The sequence below is a fragment of the Gracilinanus agilis genome, chromosome 2 (genome assembly GCF_016433145.1).
Source record: "Gracilinanus agilis isolate LMUSP501 chromosome 2, AgileGrace, whole genome shotgun sequence".
NCBI lineage: Eukaryota > Metazoa > Chordata > Mammalia > Didelphimorphia > Didelphidae > Gracilinanus > Gracilinanus agilis.
The window spans coordinates 290,050,662-290,068,250 of record NC_058131.1 but is presented as its reverse complement, the minus strand read 5'-3'; the positions used below and the strand labels follow the sequence as shown (position 1 = coordinate 290,068,250).

The 17,589-nt window shown below is 44.5% G+C and overlaps 1 protein-coding gene across 1 annotated transcript in view; it reads right to left on the bottom strand.

Moving 5' to 3' along the window:
- LOC123237295 (plasmolipin) overlaps window positions 1-13,602 on the bottom strand; it is a 37,296-nt gene extending 23,694 nt beyond the window's left edge. The window contains exon 1 of the mRNA XM_044664126.1: window positions 13,258-13,602. Within this exon, the coding sequence (XP_044520061.1) occupies window positions 13,258-13,404 (147 nt within the window). The 5' untranslated portion in view covers window positions 13,405-13,602. The remainder of the gene's footprint in view (window positions 1-13,257) is intronic.
- Between the last annotated feature and the right edge of the window lie 3,987 nt (window positions 13,603-17,589).

The following is a 17,589-nucleotide window of genomic DNA, read 5'->3' as shown; positions in this document are numbered from 1 at the left end:
AATTTGTTAAGAAGCCCACACACACATGATTGACACCTTTGCTACCAAATCTTTATCCTCACTGCATTTCAGTAGAAAGAAGGAATCAAGCTGCCATATGTGGATTCAGGTAAGTTGGTGCTAGTCATAATATTAAAAGAATCACAGAATCTAGGGATGGCAGGACCCCGTAGAAACCATCTAGTTCAACTCCCTCATTTTTTTTAAACCCTTACCTTCCACCTTAGAATCAATACTATGTGTTGGTTCTAAGGCAGAGGAGTAGTAAGGGCTAGGCAATGGGGGGTCAAGTGACTTTCCCAGGGTCACACAGCTAGGAAGTGTCAGGAGCCAAATTCAAACCCAGGACCTCCCATCTCTAGGCTTGGCTCTCTATCTACTGAGCCATCCAGCTGCCCATTCAATACTATATATTGGTTCCAAGGTAGAAGAGTGGTAAGGGCTAGGCAATGGGGATTAAGTGGCTTGATCAGAGTCATATAGCTAGGAAGTGTCTGAAGCCATATTTGAACCCAGGATCTCTGGTCTCTAGGTCTAGCTCTCAAATCTACTGAGTTACCTCACTGCCCTCTCATTTTAAAGAGGAGGACACTGGAGTCCAAAGACAAACAATGACTTCCCCAAGGCCACTAAATGAATCAGTAGTCGAGTCGGTCCCCCTCTCCCAGCTGGGATCTTTCTACCATGACACACTGTCTTACTTATGAATGTAGCCATGTCATATTGGGCAAGTCACTTGACTTCTCTGACCTCCAGGATTCCTTCTTGTCCATCAACCAGGCACTGTTTTTACACCTGCACAACCACCTTGATTGTAAGGATCAAACCAATTATTGGATTCAATTGGATAAATATTTTTTAAACAGCATGGAAAGCTCTAGGAATACAAAAAAATAAAATAAAACAGTGACTATTTTCAAAGGGTTTACAGTCCAATGGGTTATGAGATAAATACAGCATATATAGGCATGTTGGCATTGGCAAGTAGTATAGTAAATAGAGTGCTGGGCTTAGAGTCAGGAAGACCTGAGTTCAAATCCTGAGCTGTGCGACTCTGGGCAAATCACTTACTGGGCAAGTCTGCCTTAGTTTTCATATCTGCCAAACCAGGATAAATAATAGCACCTACCTATTATGGGTGTTGTAAGGATCAAATGAGATAACAACTACAAAGCACTTATCATAGAGCCTGGTTGTATAGATGCTATATTAATATTAACTGTTATTATTACAAATACCAAAAATGATTACAAATTATAAATATTATCACAAATATTACAAATATATTACAAATACAAAAATATAAATGAGACGAACAAGGTTAGGTGACTAGTGTTATAGAAATGTTAACTATCATCACAAATAATTAAGATCTATGGGGGAATGAGGTAAGTAAAAAGATGTCCATATAAAATGATTGGGGGGGGGCAGCTGGGTAACAGTGGATTGAGAGCCAGGCCTAGAGACAGGAGGTCCTGGGTTCAAATCTGGCCTCAGACAGTTCCTAGCTATATGACCCTGGGCAAGTCACTTAACCCCCATTGCCTAGCCCTTTCCACTCTTCTGCCTTAGAATCAATACACATTATTGATTCTAAGATGGAAGTGTGAGTTTAAAAATTAATATCCAATATACTAAGTATTATATTTAAGAAGATTTATTAATAATAATTAACATAAAAAGCAAGAGTAAAAAGCCATCTTTCTCAGCCTACATGCAGGGGGCGGGGGGAAGGGAAAGAGGAAACGCTGCAAACTATATACAAAACATGAAAAATGCAAATGTGAGGACGCCAGGAAAGGGATGCTGGGAGATGAAAGGAATTTGGGGGAATGTAGTTTAAAGGTACAAAATTCTCTAATTAATACATAAGGTAAGGGTTTTAAAATAAAATGATTGGAAGAATTTGAGAAGGGTTAGCAAAAAACAAAGATCTCATTTTTAAAAAAAATTTTTTTTTTTAAATTTTAAACCCTTAACTTCTGTGTATTGACTTATAGGTGGAAGAGTGGTAAGGGTAAGCAATGGGGGGTCAAGTGACTTGCCCAGGGTCACACAGCTGGGAAGTGTCTGAGGCCGGATTTGAACCTAGAACCTCCCATCTCTAGGCCTGGCTCTCAATCCACTGAGCTACCTAGCTGCCCCCTCATTTATTTTTTATATCACTCTCATTTCCAAATATGTCTTTTCCCCTGCCCAATAGGCCGTTCTTTATAATGCAAAATAAAACAGAAAGAGGAGGGGGAAGAATCAGCAAATCTAGCCAACTCTGTCAACCAGCAAAAACTAGTCAACCAAATCTGACAAAAAAGGCGACATCTTATACCTCCCATCTCACCCCTCTGCAAAGAGATCAGGGAGGTACATTTTCTCATCTCTTCTCTGGGAAAAAGCCTCCTTATTATATTTACACAGCGTTTAGTTTCAAGAAAAATCATATTGAACCAGCTTCAGGAAAGACCTGGCACCTGACTTTTGGTCTTGGAGAAGATGAAGCACTTGGACCAATGGTGGGTGGTGGGGAGGTCCGGCCTGGGCACGGGCAGCACTGTGGGCTGGTGGTGGGGTGGGGTACAGAAACAGACGTCAGGGAGACAACAGAGATCAGAGTCTGGCATTGGACCGAAGAGTATATAAAAAGGAGACGTGGGAGACAAGGCTACCAACATAAGTCTCTGGACAAAACTTAGGCACCTTCCATGAACGAGTCATTTTAACCTCCTCGCTGCCTAAGCAGGATTGAACCACCTAGAATACAGGGAGCCCCAAAGGATCCTCAGAACTGTTTAATCTCTTCATTTTACATATGAGAAAATGGATGTCCAGAAAGATGACTTGCACAAGGTCACCCGGACTTTGTCTCTGGAGCGCTTCAGAAAGAGATGGTTACCCAGACCTGAGACTGCTGGACCAGACCATCTCCCCCCTCCCAGAACCCTTTCTGCTCTAGGCTGCCGGGATTCTTCTCTCTCTCCTTCTCATCTATGGGGAAACCAAAGCCCCACAGGAGGAATGATTCTCTCCTCCTGGAGGCTACTTTGTCGTCCTTTCCTTTCATGCCCTCTTTCCTCAACTTCTGTCCCTCTAAACTTCAAACACAGGGCCGGTGGGGCCTGGGGGCCACAGCTGTGCCCTCGGCGTTGGTCTCTGGTAACGCCAGAATGTGGCCTTGCCAGGCCCAGCCTCCACCTCTGCCTTTCACTTCTTGGGGGTGGTGAAAGGGCCTTTATGGAAAAGAAAAGGCATTGTTTGGAGGATTACAAAGGGGCAGGGGACACAGAGAAGGGCTTTAACTGCCTCAGCCTTACAAAAACAACAACCCCTTTTCACTGGCAAGTCAAGTTTAGAGAGGAAAAGGCCCAGAAGTACTAGAGAAGCCCCAAGCAGAACTCGGGGCAGGGTCCAGGCCAGAGGCCTCCCTGGATTTAGGTACCTACCCAGAGCTCATTGGAGAAGCAAAGCAAGAGGAGAACAAGAGTCAGTCAGGTGGCCTCTAGAAGAAATCGCTTTGGGATCCTGGAGCTCTGAGATCCAGGCACAGCTTCACTATTGGCCTTGCTGTCTCTCTGGGCCTTAGTTTCCTCCTATGTCAAATGTTATTTGCTTCACTACCATCAGGAGGCTGAAGAGGAAGCCCCTCATATTAGAAAGAAGATTAGACTCGGAGTAAAAAAACCTGGGTTCAAATTCAGGATGGAATCTCCTACTTAACTCTAGGACTTTAGATAAATCGTTTGATTTGTCCACACCTCAGTTCCCTCGGGACAGCTAGGTGGTAGAACAATGGGCTGGGAATCAAGAAGACTCAGCTTCATGAGTTCAAATCTAGCCTCAGACACTTAGAACTGTGTGACTTTGGGCAAGTCACTTAACCCTGTTTGCCTCAGTTTCCAACATCTGTAAAATGAACTGGAGAAGGAAATGATAAACCACCCCTGTATCTTTGCCAAGAAAGCCCCAAATGGAGTCACTAAGAGTTGGATATGACTGGATAAAAATGATTAGTTCTCTTATAAAATGGAAAAGGTGAATTCTTTATTTCTTCTTACTGCTTGACTTCAACTTACAAACTCATCTAGAAAATGAAAGCTTGGGACAAGATGATCTTTACATTCTCCTAGCTTTAAATTCTGTGGTGCTAATGGGGGAAAGGGCTTTGCAAACCAAACGGAATCTAGAAAGCTGAGCTGTTTATCACCATATGAGATGCAAGGCAAGATACAAATATCAGGGATCATTTATTTGTTGCTTCACAAGTGTCTTCTATGTCAGACCTCCGGCCAGAATTTCCTTTCAAGTCAGGGAAGTCGGTGCTTCTTCTCACCCCTCCCAAGTAAAGAGCTTTGTGCAGAGTAGGAGCCATTCCATGCAGGAGGCAGCACCACCTGCCTCCTATCACCCTCAGCTTCCTGTGACATATCTTCCCCCCTTCCCACCCCTGCCCCACAGTGCTCTCAGGGTCTTCTCCCTTCTGCCCCAGACAGGCTGCAAACAGGTGGTGCTGCTCGGCTTGGAGGAACCAGTACCCACTTCCCCATTCTCTGACTTCACTGATCTCCTTTTAATAAACAAACAAAAAAAATGAGTGTACTTTTGTTTTTTGGCCCTCTTTGGAATTTCAGATCGGTGGCTGATTCTAGTGAGCTGCTCGGACAACTCCTCAAGGCTTGCCTTGGCTGGAGAGCAGCCAAGGAAAACAGAACTGGGAGGTTCAGCCTCATATCTTTCCAAGTCAAGAGTCAGAGCTAGCATGCTGAGGTTGGGTCCTACTTTCCTGGTCTGAGTATATTAAAATAACTGGGTTCTCTTCCTGGTTCTGCCACATACTTTTTGTGAAAGGTGGGAGGAGGCCCACTCAGGACCACTGTTTGCCCATCCGTAAAATGGGTGAGCACAAATTCTGCTAGTTTGTTGCTCACTTCATGTCAAATGTGCTTCATGGGGCAAAAAAAGGGGTTGTGAGCCTATGAAGCTGTCAGATCCTCTAGGTGGTTCATCATGCCCGGGAGATAACGCTGGCCTACTGAACACTGCAGCATTAGGGAAAGCTCTGGTGGACTCAAGTCAGAAAGGCTTCTAGCATAGACTGGTGACCCTGTCCCAGGACCAGCCCAGCTAAGAAAAAGGGTCTCTACCAGCTCTTTGGCCTGATCTGCAGAAATATAAAGTGACCCTCATCTCCAAGCACCCCTTTCTGCTTCCTTAGCAGAGGCATGTAAAAGAAAGCAGAAGATGCTAGGAATTTAAGTATTTAGTTTGCTACCCAATTTGTTTCCCCTTTTGGGGCACTCTGCACATGGAAAAAATCTCTTGACAAATGTAATTGTAATTTGTTGTTATTCAGTTGTGTCTGACTCTCCGTGACTCCATTTGGGGTTCTCTTGGCAAAGATACTGTAGCCGTTTGCCATTTCCTCTTCCAGGTCATTTTACAGAGGAGGAAATTGAGGCAAACAGGGTAAAGTGACTTGCCTAGGGTTACACAGCTAGTAAATGTCTGAGGCCAGATTTAAACTCAGGAAGATGAATGAGTCTTTTTGATTATAGTCTATCCCTGGCACTACCTAGCTGCCCACTTTTGACAGAGAACAGCAAATCTTGTAATCTGTAGGTTTGGGGAGTTTATAGGACTAGATGGTCATTGATGTACAGCAGGAAGGGGCTGGGTCCCTCTAATCCAACCTCCTCATTTTGCAGATGAAGAAACTGAGGCCCAGGGAAACGAGGCAAGTTCCCTGAAGTCACACCAGTAAGTGGCAGAATTTTTGTTCAAACTCAGGGCCTCTCACTGAAAATCCAACACTCTCCCTGTTACACTATACTGCAGCCTGAGTTGCCAACAAGTTTAATGTCTTTTTCTTGATCACAAATGTATCAAAGACAAGATTTGAACCTAGGTCTTCCTGACTCTTAAGACTGGCCCTTTATCTAATGCAACATTAGAGCTCAATAAATCAGTCCTCTGTTCTTAAGAATCCACTCTTAGGGGGGCAGCTGGGTGACTCGTCGGATAGAAAACCAGGCCTAGAGATGGAAGGTCCTGGGTTAGAATTTGGCCTCAGACATTTCCTAGTTGTATGACCCTGGGCAAGTCCCTTAATCCCCATTGCCTAGCAGCCCTTACCACTCTTCTGCCTTGGAACAGATACACAGGAGGTAAAGGTTTAAAAAAAAATTAGAACTAAATAAATCAGTCCTCTGTTCTTCAGAATCAGCCCTCAGTATCTCATTTCTGACCCGAGGACTAACACAGATCAGTGCAGGTCTCCTATCTGGCTCTGGCCTCTTAACCAAGGAGGGATGAATTGCTCCTCCTTCACCTCCAGGGAATCCCCACCAACACTCAGGCAGATACTGTCTCCAGGGGACAACAGCCCCTCGGTATGGAGACCCAGACTGGGCGCTCCCTTAGCCAGATCACAGAATGCCAGAGATAGGAGGGACCTTACAGATCAATAGGGGAGAAAATGCTTTCCTCAGAAGTTACACAGACAGTAAGTAAATGGCAGCTGGGCCCCAGGCAAGGGTTTCTGAGTCCTTGTGCAACATTCCGTCCACTGTACCTGCCTTACAGTAGCGGCTAAACTATGTCCTTTCTCATCTTTAACCTCAGAAAAATCAGTGTGGGCAAATACGGTGACTCCCTCACTGGGAAAGTCCAACCCCCATCGAGTCCCCATCATTCACAGCCTCCTCCTTCCTGGGCTACTAAAAACAGGACTTCTTTGAAACCAGGAACAAAGACACTGAACAAGTTAGGCCAATGAGCAGGACGATACTCCTGGACAATGAGATTCAGATTCCAGGGGAAGCCAGGGTTCTCCTTAGACCTTTCCAAGGATGTGGCAGGGCCAAAAGAAAACTGGAACTTCAGACTCCAAGGGGAATGGAGGCTGGTTCCACCTTCCATGCCATACCTGGGATGGGTCTGATTTAAAATTGATACTAGCTTGGTGCAGGCATCACTCTGGGCAAACAGTGGGTCCCAGTGACGCACAGGGCACAGCTCAGCCTGGCACGGCCCAAGCTAGACGCTGCAGGTCTGACTAACCACCTAGCCAGCAAACCCTTCCCCAAGGCCTGCATTAGATTCTATAAAGTGAAGAACCCAGAGAAGAGTCAAGCCTGGGGGCAGGGGATCTAGGTAGCTGCCCACCACAGGATGTGGAGGCTGGGATGCACTTATAATGACTTTTTATATATGATTTCTAATATATTTTAATAGATGTGACTTTTTATTTTAGATTACACATATATATTTTTTGCATTAATTAATTTAATAAATACCCAGTGGGGAAAAAATTAGAACACATTCTCTGATGGGGGAGCTGTGAACTAGTCCAACAATTCTGAAGAAAAATTTGGAATTATATATTACATATATTTTTAAACCCTTACTTTCTGTCTTAGAATCAATAATGCATATTGGATCCAAGGTAGAAGAGTAATAAAGGCTAAGCAAAGCGGGGTGGGTGGGGGGGAAGTTAAGTGATTTGCCCAGGATCATCCAGCTAAGAAATATCTAAGGCCAGATTTGAATCCAGGACTTCCCATCTCTAGGCCTGACTCTCTAGGTGCTCCATCTTTTTATATTTTTTAATATATAACCCCAGATAATGTAATAATATGTTATATAATTATACATAATTATAATTGTATAATATAATTTTAACATATAATCCCATTCTTACAGAACATGGCAATTTATTTTGCAAAAAATCAAGCTAAATGTGACATGGAATATTCAAAGCTTCCTGTAGAAGGTCACCCGTGGGAGGCACTATTTTAGAATCTTGCTTGGGGCCAGGGACAAATTTTTTGTCCAGATCCCAAGAAGAAAGATCAGCCCAGTCTCTGCTTATCACAATAGTCACAAGACCATGTTTTAGTCAATAGATCAGGAATTCTTATTTCAAATGAATGATATCCTTCAAAGGCAGTCAGTCACCTTGGGAGGCTACATACTTATTTCTAAGCTGACCCCATTGTTAAAGACACTTTTAAAATGAAGTCCTCTTAGGGAAAGGCCTTTAGAGATATTTTAGGAGTCCAGTGGGATAATACAGCATCACCTCAGGTTTTGACCGGAGAAGTGAGGACACAACTGAGATACTTTATACAACTGTTTGGAACTCCATGATCTACCCAAAAGCTGAAGCTTTGTGCCCTTTCCTCAGCCTACCCTCCAGCTGTCCAGGAGGTTAAAAAGAATATACTTTAGGCAATTCCCAAAGAAGAGTTCCAGAAATGGAAATATCCTCTTCCATGTACACAGTGGGTCAAGCACATTCCCATGCATTACTTCATGGAAGTACCATTGCAACCCAAGGCAGAGGTTATTATTCCTACAGTATCTGACCAAAGAGGAAATAGGCTGCAGGACTGAAGAGACTTGTCCAAGGACCTATGGCCAATAGAAGTAGCAATGCCAGACTAGGATGTAGGCCCTTTGACTCCTGGACCAGGGCTCACTGCTTCTCCTTGAATTATCATACAGGTAATTCCCAAAATGAAATCCATTGCAAGAAGTATTGAGTTCTGGTCTCTGATTAAAAACAATCAGTGGGGCAGCTTGGTGGCTCAGTGGATTAAGAGCCAGACCCAGAGATGGGAGGTTCCCGGGTTCAAATGTGGCCTCAGACACTTCCTAGCTGTGTGACCCTGAGCAAGTCACTTAACCCCCATTGCCTAGCCCTTACTGTTCTTCTACCTTAGAAACAATATAGTATTGTTTCTAAGGCAGAAGGTAAGGGTTTAAATAAAACAAACAAACAAAAAAAACCAATCGGTTCCATTGCATTATGGTTATTCCTTGTAGTCTGCTAACTGGGGAGACATACCTGCACATGCAGGGCAATGACAAACAAGGCAGTATGTGATCATTGTTCGAAAGGAGGTGTATGGAAAAGGTAGGACAGGATATGGAAGAAGGGGGGAAGATCAATCAGTACAGGCTGCAGTGGTTGGGGTAGGCCTCAGAGAGGGGGAATTTAAAGGCTAGGGTTTGGGACAGTGGAGGTCAGGGAGGAAGGCATTCCTGTTCAGGGAATGATGAATAAAGGGAGGAAAGCACAATGAATGTGTGAGGGATGGTAAACAGTTCTACTTGACTGGTGGAGAATTCATTTAGTAGGCCAGAAGGCTGGGGAAGTAGGTCTGACCAATCTTGTGAAGGACCTCTACCATAAGGACGAGAAATCTGGACAGTTACATAAATAGAAGCATTGATAAATCCCAAATGATATATCAGCCAAAAAACATGAATATTTAGCTTTTGGAATGAAGCTTAAGTACTCAGAGCCAGTTTTAGACTCTGACCACCACTGCCACCCCAGCCTTAGGGGAGGAGGAGGAAGAACAGAGAAATGCCAGGAGTTCTAGGATGGCCAGAGACAATTCCTTCTTGACTCCTCAGAGCTGACTGTCATCTCTCCAAGAAGAGGCCATTCTCTGCCTCTACTGATGGGATGATCCAGCAGGTTGGAAGCACCCAGTCCTGGACTAAGAAAGATCCTCTTGGATGTCTGCCAGAACCTTGACTTTAATTTGTCAACCTGGACAGGTAGTGTGGCTCCAAGACCACCAGCCTCAGGAAATAACAACGACAAAAAAGAAGACTGGAGAGGCAAGTGGCCCCAATTACAAAGCGGATGCAGTTTTGCTTTCTTGGGAGTTTGAAGAGCCAACTAGATGAAACCTGCTATGTCTGCCCTATTGAAAAGAAAATAAACCAGAACTGAGTAACCGGCCACTCATCAGTACTAACTTCAGGCACCAGACACCTTAATGTACCAGCTCCTGCTCCTCCCATTGCCTGCCTAGCCCCGCCAACATGATGAGTCTCCCCAGGAAGCTGTGGTTCTAGTGGTTCTAGCCATCTCCTGCCCTCTCCTCCCCCATCCATCCCCTTCCCATCCCAATTTCCCTCAGAGAGAGGGCACTGAGACAGAATTCCTCAAAACGCCTACCTACCACCCACAGGCTAATTAGGGACCAGGAAGCCCCATGTCCACAAGAACAGGCAACAACATAGCCTTGTCAAAAGAGCCTGGATAGACAACTGGGAGACAAAGTTACAGAATCTTAGAATTCAAAGGGACTTCAGGACTATCTGGTCCAAATCATACCCAATTCCAGGCCTCCACTTGAAAACCTCCCGAGATGGGGCCCTGACCACCTCCTGCAGCTGCCCCAACACCCCATTTCTCTTTTATTCAGCTCTAATTGTCAGAATTTTTCCTCATGACGAGCTGAAACCTGACCTTCTTCAACTCCCCTTTATTGTTCCTACTTTGCTGGCCAGAACAAGTCTAATCTTTTCTGTGATAACCTTACAAATCCTGGAAAACAGTGACCACGCCCTCCATAAAGGCTTGTCTTCTCTAGACTAACATTTTAGATAAGAATATAGAATCTGAGAGGTAATTGAGTCCATCCCATTTATTTTACAATGGGGGGAACTGATCTCTGAGGCTATGGTCACTATGGGCACCTAAGCAATAAGTGAGAAAACAGGGATTGGAACGCAGGTCCTCCAACTCCACATTTCCACTAAACTAAAATTCTAGCTCTGCAATCAATTACCTGCAGGACCTTGGGAAGGTTATTTCAGTTCTTAAACCTACTTTCTCATCTGGAAAATGGGGAAACTGATATTGATCCTGTCTACCTCCTAAGACAGTTATGAGGTTCACATAATGTACTTTGGAAAGTATAACACCACACAGGCACAAGGCATGATTCTCTGTTATGTCCCAATGTTTTCCATCCAGTCTGATGCTCTGTGCCCACATTTTATTGGTGCTGGTCAAAATTTAATTAAAATTATTTTCTAAAGCCTCTTTAGGGCAGCTAGGTAGTGCAATGGATAAAGAGCTGGACTGGGAATCAAGGAAGACATCTTCAGGAGTTCATATTTGGACTCAGATATTTTGTGACCCCGGGCAAGTCACTTCACTCTGTTTCCTCATCAGTAAAAATGAGCTGGAGAAGGAAATGGCAAACCACTCTAGGAGCTCTGCCAAGAAAACCCCAAATGGGGTCATGAAGGGTCAGACATGAATGAAAAAAATGACCAAACAACAAAAAAGGCCCAAGTTCCTCTATATAGCAAAATTGAGCCTCCCTGACTGGTGTCAGAGAAGGTAATGAGCAAAGTTTAAAAGAATAAGAATTCTAAAACATACCTAAGAATACAGTGCTAGTGCTATAACAGAAATTAGAACACATCTGATCCCTCCTCCATCACTTGCTCTGTTATAATTGGAACCATTGGCAGAGGGGCCAATGGGTCAGTTACCTTTACTGCCAAGCCATTGAAAAGGAAAAAGACACACATCGCCACAGAGAAACACCAAATAAATCCTGGTATGTTAACAATTCTACCTCCTCAAGGAAGATGGTCTGTCTGCATTTTGGAGAGGGGCTGGACTTTACTGGCCCTAGGGAGCTTGTTGCTAAGCAAAGTCCTTCAACCATTTGTGGGTTGGCGCCTTCTCTGTAAGTCTGTGATAAGTCTTTGTGAGCTGCCTAGGGCACTGAGAAGTTAAGTGACTAGTCACAGGAAAGCATAACTAGAACCCCACCTCTCCTTGGCTGTGAAGCCTTCAACTCATCCTCAAGGGCTATTTTACAGAGGGTGGGGTAATAGATTACACTGGGGGCACATTCCTAAATTCTTCTGACAAGACTCCATTTTCTTGATAAGAACCTTGAATGTCCATTGGCTTGGAAAGCAAGAGAGTTAAAATTCACATCTGAAAGTTACCAACTTCCAAGCTTGGCCTTTTGATGCTTCAATTTAGGACCACACACAGAATCTTAGATTGGAAAGGGCTTTTGAGGTCTTTCCAGGTCATCTAGCCTAAGCTTCCGCCCAAGGCAGACATCCTCTCTACAGGATCCTTTGAGGGTGGTCATCATCTAGTCTATGATACTCTGGAAATGAGTAGAAAAGCTTTGAGGGGCAGTTTGTATTAAGGTTAGTGTATGTGCTCCACAGTCTATAATATAGACCATCTCTCTAAAAGGCACAAAAATTCCTAGTCTGCAAACAAATCACATGCTGAGGGTCAGCTTCTAGGCTCCTGGGCAGAGCTTTGGGATCACACATTCCCTGGGGCTCCAGGGACCAGCCAAGCCTAGCTTCTTACCCAGAAAGAACCAGGCATACCCAGTTCCATAGCTTCACAGAAGTCACCCTAGGAGACCACAGATACACACCCCTTCCTCAGGCAAAAGTTCCCCAAGCAGCAAAAGTCCCTTCAGGCAAAAGCTCCCCAACCTGCAAAAAGTGACCAGTCTCCAAACGAGTCAAAAATGCTGAGGGTCAACTTCAGCTTCTTGGTCCAATCTGTGAATCACACCTACCCTGGGGCTGTAGGGACCAGCCAAGCCCAGCTTCTCACCCAGCAAGAACCAAGCACACCCAGCGCTATAGCTTCACAGAAAAAGCAGGAGGCCTTAGATACATTCACCTCTTTCAGGCAAAGGTAGTTCTTGGGCAGGAAACAGTTGAGGTGTTCGGCTGGAGGGGATGGAATGTACTTCCCTTTTTTTTGGACTGGGGTAAAGCCTAAGGAGTACCATGGTGTGACCAAGTGGGAAACAAAGGGAGCGATCTTGTAGGAGGGGAAAGGGTGGGCACTAGAGCTCTGCAGAGGGTATGTCAAGTGTAGACTTTGCCAACTGCAAACCTACCAAGTTCCATATATGACTTAAGCAGGGGTCAGGAATTCAGTCCTAACAGAGTCCTGGGAATGTCAGAGAGCGAGAGAGACAGACAGAGAGAGACAGAGACAGAGATAGAGAGAGACAGAGACAGACAGAACAGACAGAGAGAGACAGAGACAGACAGAGAGACAGAGACTGACAGGCAGAGAGAGAGAGGGAGGGAGGGAAGGAGGGAGAGAGAGAAAGAGAGAGAGAGAGAGAGAGAGAGAGAGAGAGAGAGAGAGAGAGAGAGAGAGAGAGAGAGAGAGAGAGCGGGTGTGTTTGGGGTCTTATCTCTGCTTCTAGAGTAATACAATCAGGCGAACCGGCAGGACCCCACTTCAACCTCTGGAGTATCCCAGCCCCCTCCCTGAGACGGCAAGTGACTAATCCCCAGCTTCTGGGGCTGTTCCTATATTTTTTTCCAATTCGATTTCCGCAACGATCCCCCCATTCCCCCACCCCACCTTCCAGCCAAGCCCTCTCCACCCAATTCGGCCTGTGGCCCCTCACCCCCCACCCCGCGGGCGCCGAGGTTCAAACTCACGATCTCCAGGATCATCAAGGCTCCCACTAAAGAGCGGAGGAAGCCTAGATCTGGCCGAAGAGAGCCGAGTCCCGGCAGCGTGGAATGGGCGCCACCCTGCACCGGGGTGCTGGTCTGGGTGCTGACTTTGGAAGGGAAGTCGGCCATGGGTCCGGCTGTCCTCCAACCCCCAACCTTGGGGGCTGAAGACCGCGGGGACCGATGCTTCGCTTGCGCTTCCTAAGCCGCGTCCCTGCTCCAGGCAGCAGCGGCGGAGGTGAAGACGGAGATGGAAGCGGCTGCGCCCAGAGCTCTCCCTGCGGGACTGGTCCCACTCCACGCTAGTTCCTCAGGGGCGAACAGAGCTCAGACTGCACCGCCCCACACGCCTACCGGATCATCTGGGAGGCGCCAGGGAAGGAGGGAACCCGAGCGGGGAGGAGAGCAGGGGATACTTACAGGTGCTCCGAGGTCCCGGCACCGCCTTCCCTTTTAACCCTTTCCACGCTAAGAGATCTCTGGCGGGGAGTGTCTGGGGCAGGGTTTCGTTGTGGAAACTGGACAAAAAGAAAATCAGATAGACTGAGACCTAAGGCATAAGACTGGGAATTACTCGAAATAGGGATAGAAAGAGAAGAGGCAGGTAACTGGCTGTCAGTTCGTTGAGCACACAAACTTCTTGAATGCAAGCCCTTTGTTGGACCTTTCCCGTCATTCAGGGCCTCCAAACCTAGCAGAGGGCCTTCCATATAGTAAGGAATTAATAAATGTTGAAGTGAATGTGGTGACACCCTCTCTGCTGTGGCCGGCGACATTATTCCATCGAAAAGTCCTCCATTCACGAAGTCTGTTATTTGAAGCCTTCCCAAAAGACAAATCTTGTAGCCAGAGGGAGAAATGACAAATGTTAAAAGACTTGGGAAAGACCTTGGGCACATTAGGGAGGTTCGCTGTTGGAGAATGTGTGGGAGGACAAGAACAAGGCCTTCATAATCTGAAATCTGCTTAGCCAGTGTACAAATGACCCCCCACCCCAGACCTCACTTTGTGCCTCAAGCCTCTGCACACTTTCAGGAGAATGGCCAATTTGTACTAAGAGTAGCCCCTGAACATGTATATCTAATACCCCTCAATCTGAAGAGCCAGTTTCAGGACAAAATTCTGAAATGGTCCATTTCCTGTTTCAAAATTACAGAGGTTTTCTCTTCAAGCCAATAGTGTCTCCCAAGTCAGAAATCACGCCAGTAAGTAATTGTACCTTTCCAGACTTATTTGATTCTATTCTCCTACAGGCATTTTATCATCAAAACAAACTGGACTACTTACTTCCTTCCCTCCCCCATTTCCTTGAATTTCCTAAGCACAAACTTTTTTTAAAAACCCTTACTTTCTGTCTTACTAACTAATTTTTAAGACAGAAGAGCAAGGGCTAAGCAAACAGAATTAGGTGACTTGTCCAGATTCAAGCAGCTAGGAAGTACCTGAGGTCAAATTTGAACCCAGGTCCTCCTGACCTGTTACTCTAACCATTGAACCACTTAGCTGCCCCCATGCATAGATTCTTGCTTCTCATTTTCATTTATTAAGTCCTACCCATCCTTAAAAACCCAAATGAAATATTATTTCCCACCAAGTTTTCCTTGATCCCCTACTGCTGGGAAGGGAAGAAAGGGAAAATCTCCGGTAGCACTGTATTTTGTACTTTTCTAATGCACTTGTTAGGTATCTTATAATTCATTTCTAAGGATTTAGAAAGCTGTTTGTGCCTTATCCCCCAGCTATACGATGAGCTCCATTAGGGCAGAGTGTGTTGTATTTAAACTTTCCCAGCTCCTCTTAATTCTAATGCTTTCCTTCTGTTCATTACTTCCTATTTATCCTGTATATAGCTTGCTTCTCTATATTGGTTTGCATGTTGTCTACTCCTTTAGATTATGATTTGCTTGAGAACAGAGATCATCTCATAGTAGGTATATAGTTGATGGTGATATAGCACAAGCTCCAAATACAGCAAGTACTTAAAAAAGGGACAAGTTAAGTGGCTCAGTGGATAGTGCTGGGCCTATAGTCTGTAAGGTCTGAGTTTTTTTTTAGAGATATTTTATTTTACCAATTACATGTAATAAATTTCCACATACGTTTTCTATAGTTATATATTCCAAATTATCTCCCTCTTTCCCTTCCCTCCTCCCTTCTGGAGCTGACAAGCAATTTGATCTGAGTTATACATGTATTATCATGCAAAAGATATTTCTATATTGTTTATTTTGTTCTCTTTAATAATTATATAAAACCAAAACCCCCAAACAACAACCTAAATAAACTTAAGTGAAACATTGAGTGTTTTCATCTGCATTCTGATTCCAATAATTCTTTCCCTGGAGGTGGATTGCATTCTTTGTCACAAGACCCTCAGAACTGTCCTGTCTCATTGCTGAGAGTAGCAAAGTCTTTCACAGTTGATCATCATACAATATTACTGTTACAATGTTCAATGTTTTCTTTATTTCACTCTTCATCTGTTCACGAAGGTCTTTCCAGCTCTTTCTGAAACCATCCTGTTCATCATTCCTTATAGCACAATAGTATTCCATCACCATCATATACTATAATTTATTCAGCCATTGATGGACATCTTGGAAGGTGTGAATTTAAATCTGGCCTAAGACACATCTGTGTGATCCTGGGCAGGGCCCTTAACCTCAGTTTCCTCATCTGTAAAATAGGGATAATAATATCATCTACTTTGCAGGGTTGTTGTGATGATCAAATACAATAATAATTTTAAAGCACCTGTCACCTAATAAACACTATATAAAGGTTGGCTATAATTAATATTATTATTAATAAACAATGGTTGAATTGGATTGATTTTCTGATTAATTTAGAGTTTCCCAGAGAACCAGTGACTGCTCTGGCTTTCCTTTCCAGTTCTTCAGGCATGGATAGAGGGCAAGAAAAGGGAAACAAAGGGTCTCAGTAGGGCAGACCTTAGACTGAGGGTTTTAAAATTTTGCTTTGTTCAGCTAGATCTGGTTTTAGCAAGTAATCTGGCCATGAGAGGCAAATGGTTCAGGGAGTCCAGCCTTAGAATCAGGAAGACCTGAGCAAAGTCTTGCCTCTGACACTATTATATTAGCTGCGTGGCCATGGGTGAGTCACTGAACCTTTCAACACTCTGGGACAATTCTCTAAGAAGATAAGAGCAACCTGGTGCCCACTCTGACCAGGTGATCGTGCATTATAACACTGTAGAATAAATTGTGATAAGTTTGGCAAAGGGAGTTTAAAAGAACTCTGTGTAGTCTGCTGATGTGTGGCCATATTGGGGAGAGAGGCAGAGGCAGCTGTGACTCAGGGGTTAAGAGCAACAAGTCTGGAATGAGGAAGAGCCAAGTTAAAACCTAGGCTCAGACATTTCCTAGCTGTGTGATCCTGGGCAAGTCACTTAATCTCTGACTGTTTGACAATAGAATCCACTGGAGAAGGAAATGGCAAACCAATTTATTCATTATCCTTGCTAAGAAAACCCTATGGATAGCTATGGTCCAGGGCAGTGATGGGCAAACTGTGGCCTGCAAGCCAGATGCGGCCCCCTGAAATGTTCTATCTGGCCACAAGACATTATTCCTAATCTGACGAATACAATGAGTAGGATACAGTACAATGAGACCTGGAAAGAGTTGTCTTAGAAACAGACTGACAGATGAGCATTTCCTTTCCTTTGGCCCCTCTTTAAAAAGTTTGCTCATCACTGGTCCAGGGGATCAGGAAGAGTCTGACATGGCTGAATGACTCAACAACAACATTATCATTATAGTTATCAGAGAAGACTTCCTTGAGAAGGTGGCAAAAGTCAGAGATGACGTTATGGGTTAGGAGAGCATTTCATGTATAGGGAACAGACCTGAACCAAGATATGGTGGTAGAAAAACACTAGATGGGAGGGAGTTTAGGAAGCTCAGTGGATTGAGAGCCAAACCTAGAGATGGGAGGTCCTGGGTTCAAATTTGACTTCAGACACTTTCTAGCTGTGTGACTATGGGCAAGTCACTTAACCCCGCATTGCCTAGCCCTTACTGCTCTTCTGCCTTGGAAGCAATACACAGTATTCCATCTTATAATGGAAGGTAAGAGTTTAAAAAAAAAAAAGCACTTGATATCTATGACCAAGTGCTAAAAGTGTAGTTTGGGCAACATCCGCTTAAAAAAAAAAAATCTTGGCTTGTAATTTCATCAAGGTGGGGAATTCTGAATGCGGAAACTGCTTCCACCAATGTAGATGGGCAAACCATCTGTTAATTATGTAATCTAGCTTCCATCTAGGTAGGGTTGAGGAGGGATAGCCTTGAA